The 6,526-nt window shown below is 37.8% G+C and overlaps 1 protein-coding gene across 1 annotated transcript; it reads left to right on the top strand.

Annotated features, from left to right (window-relative positions):
• Positions 1-221: 221 nt before the first annotated feature.
• LOC144641093 (acyltransferase PGAP2-like) lies at positions 222-6,476 on the top strand. Its single transcript, XM_078500141.1, has 5 exons — positions 222-409; positions 2,567-2,840; positions 4,582-4,688; positions 5,192-5,300; positions 5,803-6,476. Exons 1-5 carry the CDS (start codon positions 233-235, stop codon positions 5,937-5,939), a joined length of 804 nt encoding a protein of 267 aa, XP_078356267.1. The 5' UTR covers positions 222-232; the 3' UTR covers positions 5,940-6,476.
• Positions 6,477-6,526: the final 50 nt, after the last annotated feature.

Genomic DNA, 6,526 nt, shown 5'->3' with positions numbered 1-6,526 from the left:
TCCCAGCTTTGCCGCCATCTTGAAAATTTTACATCCACAATGCATAGCGATCCCAGTGCGCACACCGCCTGGGTTGGGGGATTGGGGATGACTTTTTTGCGACCGTTTCGCGAGGTTCGCGTGACTCGCGCACGAGCTTCACGCGCGTGTTACAGTTCCGCGCGCCTATTCGCGCCTAATTCCCGAAGTCCTTCATGGGATAAGTATTCAATATTTTCTTCCTTTTCTCGGCATGCCGGCATCAACACGTGTGACAAAGATGGTCCCTGATCGCCAAACACCTCTAATGTCCGTACGACTGGAGCGCTTTGCTTTGTTTATTTCTTCTTTGCCGCTTCTTTCGTTCGTCTCTTGCGTATTGATCGCTCTTGTTTGGCATTTCGAACAAACTACAAGGACTCATTGTCACGTAAGTGAGTTTTGATTAATTTCGGCAGCTTACCTGCTAATTTGTGTTGTACCGCAGACATTGATTGTCCTTGGTCTCTGGGAAATGCTTGACCGTTTTAATATTTTTGCATGGATGATTTCATTGTTTCTGTTACAGTTCACTGACAGACGTCGCATTTTTTGACCACAGCTAAAATTAACAGTAAGCTGGCTGGCGCGGGTTTTATGAGTTTCTGGTTTTGACCGACTTTGCGTTGAACCTCTGTATAAAGCTTAACTCTGCTCAAATCAAATTTAAAAAAAAAGATTACCAAAGACAACACAGTGCTAGTAACCCATATTTACAATTTTTTGATGTTGACCTTTCCTTCCAGTCAAGGGGGACACTTGTAAGTATTTAGGTACATGTAAGCTCTTGACTTATCATTGTCAGGCCTCAGTGGGGTAGGGTGGGAAAAAAGCTAGGCTTTAATAGGCTGGATACCTACTAATTTAATGATTTTCAACAATACTACAACCTGGTCAGTGGATATGACACCAATTATTATCTTTCTATTTTTGGAGGCTTTTTACCATTTTATCAAAATATTTTGTAAGTCTTTTGTCCATTCTCAAATGCTCATGTGTGGGGCGTTTGAGCACAAAGTCTCAACCAGATTAAAATACCCTGCCTATGCCTTGGCAATCCCCCCTTCCCCCTCCTCCCCACCCTGTGGCTTAACATTATCCCCTGATGTCCCTCCCACACACCTCGACAGACAAGATCAACAACCAGTGAATCCGTTTGGGCATCTTTATTGAGCGAGAGGGCTCTCGTCCCCATAGCCCTTTTTGTTTTTCTTGGCACAAGAAATGAAGGGTTCTAGGGACATAGGATTTCCAGTGCCAGATTCTAGGACTTCCGGTCTTCATGTATGCAGTCTTGATGTTTCAAAAGAATGTATTAGAGAGTCGTTGCATTTTTTACTTGCGCCAAGAACTCTTTGTTTTAAACAGCAAATCAGAAAAATTAGAATTAGTTCAAAAATCCTATGTCCCCAGAGCCCTTTGTTTCCCCTGCCAAGGCTTCGCTGGCTCAGAGAAACGATAAGGGCTATGGGGACGAGAATGGTGCTTGTACCCCGTTTTAGATCTGGGCCGGGTTGTTCGAAAGACGATTAACGCTAACCCAGGATTAAAAGATGATCAAGATTTTAATTTCTCTTGTTTTAAAGGGTTTCCCAAAGCTAATATTTTGTTAAGTTTGAGATTGGTCCATGTCAAAACTGTGGGACAGAAAATATTAACAGAAAACCTCAACGAAATTATATAAAATTGAAATCAAAATTCACGCTAATCCTGGATTAGCTAATCATGCTTTGAACAACCGGGCCCTGAAGTGCATGTACAGTGGCATTCATTAGTGGTTATGCAGGGATTATCATTCAGAAAACATGAGTAAAAATTTTTTGGGGAATTATCTCTTGATCCTTAATCATTTTGATTTCTGACACTTTTGTGACCTAGTATTTCACCACACTGTGCATTATTTTCTATTTTTTTATTTATTTTTATTTTTTTCTGGCTTCTGAAAGTTAAAGTGCTACTATGACCAAATTTTTGATCTTCATATTTTTACATTGCCATGAACAATTAGACTTTCTTACTCACCTTGCCAAATTTCAATCCATTACGAACATCAGAAGTCGTTGTATTATAACATTTATTCCAGAGAATTTATGGCCGCCATTAATCAACCTTGTTCCAAGGCTTGGTTGCGAATAGGGAGAAAATGACGTCAAAGGCTAAAATACCTCACAGGTTGAAATTAGAATAATTACAATGAGCATAGAAAATTGCACGAAAAACAAGCCCAAAGTTTTTGTTACTTTTCGCGTGATTTTCAATACATATTGTTATTATAATTTCAACCCGTGAGGTATTTTAGCCTTTGACGTCATTTTCTCCCTATTCGCAACCAAGCCTTGGAACAAGGTTGTTTAATGGCGGCCATAAAATATCGGAAATAAACGTTAAAACAAAACGACTTCTGATGTTCGTAATGGATTGAAAATTTGCAAGGTGAGTAAGAAAGTCTTATTGTACACGAAAATGTAAAAATATGGAAATCGAAAATTTGATCGTAGTAGCACTTTAAAGGATTAAAGTTTTTTTTGTTTTTTTGTTTTTGTTTTAGGTTCCAAACTATTTACCATCCATAAGTGCGGCAATAGGAGGACACATGCCTGAGAAGTTTATTTGGAGAGTTGGAATAGCTCTACACTGTCTTCCACGAATCTTCCTATTTCCATTCATAATTCATAAACATTACAAAGAAACCCAATCAGGCAGGAGATACAACTTAACAACTTGGTGGTTTTGGTCACTTAATCTTCTTAACTGCATTTCACAAATAGTTGAAAATGGAGCACTCTTGACGTTAACCTACATTTCTTCAACTGACAACTTTGGTAAGTTACCTGCTAAATTTTCACCAGACATTACTTTTTACAGGAATACAATTTACATTCAATTTAAAGCAGGTATGGAAGAGTTGTGGTATTTTAGGTGATGCTTCCTGTGAACAGAAACTATTTTCAATTAAAACCTCAAAATAATAATTTTGTAAGCTCAGGTAGAAAAGTACCAAGCAAGCAATAATAAACCAAAAATAAACACGGATCAGGTTATGACTGTGGTCAATGGCCAAGTCACAGGGGACCCAAATGCTGTATTAGTTATTCATGATCTTAAAATAAAAATGTTCTAATTAACCTGCATTCCTGTGTATTTTTTCACCGGTTTGGGGGCGATTTGAATTTAAACGAAGCCGGTTTACGTTGCGAGTTTTAAACGGTAATCCGTCTGTCGCAATGTCAATACGACATGCCTCAATTACGTTTCATGTTTTACTTTAACTGTTATTATTAATTGAAACAAGAAACTCCCCGCGAGGAGAGTTAATAGTGATTGGTGTTAGTAACTTGAGTTAATAACAATTGAAACTTGAGGCGTGTCGTATTGACATTGCGACAGATTGATTACCGTTTAAAACTCGCAACGTAAACCGCCTTCGCTCTGATTCAAATCACCCCCAAACTGAAAAAAAAACCCCACAGGAACGCAGGTAAATAAGAACATTTTTATTTTAAGATTATGAATATTAACTAATTTGGCGTTTGGGTTCCCCGTGCCCAAGTGAAAACACAGCATAAGAAGGATGACAAACTTGAATAAGTTGGCCAACGTTTTCGAGATGCACTTGCATGGGGAATCATCTGCCAAGGAACTACACAAAATGACCCTGACCAGTGCTTGAACCCAGACTGCTTGACTTGTTAAGGTGGCTTAATACAGTTTTGAGGGGGTAAGTGAGCCCAACTTTTAACTCTCTTTAAAAATATTCAGGAATGTTCTTTCTTTCTCTTATTACTGTTTCTTAAAGCATATAGCCATCAATGCGACATTTGACCAATAAAAATGCTAATAAACAATCAATAAAGAGCCAAAATGAATGGCAGAGTGCTTAGGAGGAGACTGAGCACTAGTTGTTCTAACAGCATTTTTCTCGAAATCTACCCGTATGACCCCACCTCAAAATTTCAGAAATTACAAATTGGCTTTGATTTAACATTCATGCAGGATAAAATAAAAATCTGTAAGACAAATTTTTCGCAAAATAGTAAAATGTGATATTTTGCCCCTTTAAAAAATAGTTCAAATTCTGTGTTACAGATTTTTATTTTATTTTGCAGGAATGTTTAATCAAAGCCAATTAGTAATTTCTGAAATTTTGAGGTGGGGTCATACGGGTAGATTTTGAGAAAAACGCTGTTAAAACAACTAGTGCCCAGTCCCCTGCTAAGCACTCGGCCATTCATTTTGGCCCTTTATTGATCATTTATTAGCATTTTTATTGGTCAAATGTCTCATATGATGGCTATATGCTTTAAAAAACAGTAATAAGAGAAAGAAAGAACATTCCTAAATATTTTTAAAGACATTTAAAAGTTGGGCTCACTTACTCCCTCAAAACTGTATTAAGCCACCTTAAGTGGTGCTTGATTGGTAGGGTTGGGGGTGCTAAATAAATGTCATTTGAAATACAGGATAGTGTCATGTTATCCTGTAAAAGGTTTAACAGTTTCTGTCAAAGGACATTAAGCTGAATGAATAGTGAGACATGCTCTCTGTGGGATTTTTATGTTTCAGCTGTCCATGAAGCTTCATTCATTCTATTTATGGTGTGCGCCATGCTTTACATGTTGCTGTCATGTATTTTATTCCGGTTGACTGCAAAAAAGCCAATGAACACTGAGGTACATTTTTTGTGAAGTTTGCTATAATGGCTTATTTATATGCATCTGTTGCTCTGCCCACCACCTTTCCCTTGCTCCCTCCCCGCCCAATTGTTCTTGGGGGGAGGGGGGTGCGATGGGGTTGTAAGTAGATAGCTACATGTAGGCTATAAGAGAATATGAAAGAATATCGATTTTAAGGTTATTTTAAGGGTGTTTATTTTTGAAGGTTTTAATATCTAAGAAAAGAAATGCTTGGTATGGGCTACAGGAAATAGGAAGAGCTTTAAGACAATTATAATCTCAAATACCATTATATAACGCATCCTCAAAGGCTGAGATAAGTGTAATAATTATTTATGTTATGGAAATTTTAATAAATATTACTTTTATAGCTGAATATTTCTTTATCCCATGCCATATCATCAAAAAAATTACCTCTTTCTTATATATCAATATAACAAGAAGGAAAGGCTCAGTTATCAGTTTTTATTCATGTTTTCTGTTATATTTTTTGTTTACAGGAATACACGTTATTCCGAAGAAAAATATTCACAATGTTCTTCAACTATTGCTCTTTTGGTCTTGCTGTGTATTTTTTCTTTAGACATAACTGGTACTGTGAACCAGGAAGTATCCTTTTTAACTTAAATTAATGTAAAGTCAAGTCTGCATTTACCTTTAGTTGCCCATTGCTTGTGTTTAACTGTATTTCTACTCACTCCTCTGGATTGGGTGCTACATGTAGTCCATCCAAGGGTCCTACCTCACTGGGGGAGTACTGTGATTGCTACCCTACCCTACCCTGGAATTGTGCTGCTTCTTCATCACACTTGTTACTCTCAGGCATGCTGTCATGTTTATCCAACAATTTGCTGGTACACTCATTTATACACCTGGGTTGAGAGAGGCACTAAAAGTTTAATGGGCCCTTGCCCAGGAACACAACACATGACCCCGGCAGGGTCCAAACCTGAACTACTTGAACCGAAGTTCACTAAGTATGCTAACCATAAAGGCCATCATGCCTCACTGATAATTTGCAAAATACTACTGATATTAACTTATTACAGTCTTATTGTATTCAAAGGTTTATCTCTAGTAGTTTTTCTTAACAACTGTTGTACTTTTACAGTGTACACTCTGTTTGCTCTGGCTGAGTACTTCACAATTGTATCGAACATAGCATTTCACTGGCACTGCTCGTGGCATTTCAATGGCTCAGTCTTGTCGCTGGCCTTCATTGAAAACAACCTGTCGAAGATAAGCTAAACAACATGAAGAAACGGGAAGTTGTCCTAATGAATTGTGAATTATCTTTCTCAGGGGGATTCCTATATGAAAAAGGGCAGGGATGCTTGTCGGAAATTTTGAAAAGAACCCCTAAAAGAGACCAATTTGGGGGTGGCTCAAGCTTTTTGGACCCCTAAAAGGTACCAAAAAAATACTGAAAAAGAATTTATACTGGTATTGGTATATTTTTTCGTTTGCTACCCTAAACGATACCTTGACAGCAAAATATATTGGCATTTTGCCTGGAACATCCTAAGTGAGACCAAACTCTGAATTTACACCCCTTTCTAAGCGAGACGACAAGCATCCCCGCACCTTTCATATGGGGGGGGGGGGGGGGACTGTTATCTTTCTGGTCAGTAATGAATTGTCAAGATTCCTGTACATAACAAGACTGATGCAAAGAATTTGAACATTATTTAACTGTATGATAAATTATACAATGTAGTGGAAAACAGGACCAGATTCATTTCAGTGATTTATCTTTCATGACTGGCGATTAGAACTTTTCAAGAAGTTAAATTATCCGGTTTTCCACTTGGACTAATCTTGGGTCAGTTCTCTAG

Source organism: Oculina patagonica, unplaced genomic scaffold (genome assembly GCF_052425735.1).
Source record: "Oculina patagonica isolate OP01 unplaced genomic scaffold, crgOcupat unplaced677, whole genome shotgun sequence".
Lineage (NCBI taxonomy): Eukaryota > Metazoa > Cnidaria > Anthozoa > Scleractinia > Oculinidae > Oculina > Oculina patagonica.
The sequence above is the reverse complement of the archived record's forward strand: the minus strand, read 5'-3'. Positions and strand labels throughout refer to the sequence as shown.

Coding starts and splice junctions, on each gene's coding strand:
- LOC144641093 (XM_078500141.1), top strand. CDS start 233: ATGCCGGCATCAACACGTGTGACAAAGATGGTCCCTGATCGCCAAACA. Junction 2,841..4,581: donor TTCTTCAACTGACAACTTTG/GTAAGTTACCTG, acceptor TTTATGTTTCAG/CTGTCCATGAAGCTTCATTC. Junction 5,301..5,802: donor CTGGTACTGTGAACCAGGAA/GTATCCTTTTTA, acceptor GTACTTTTACAG/TGTACACTCTGTTTGCTCTG.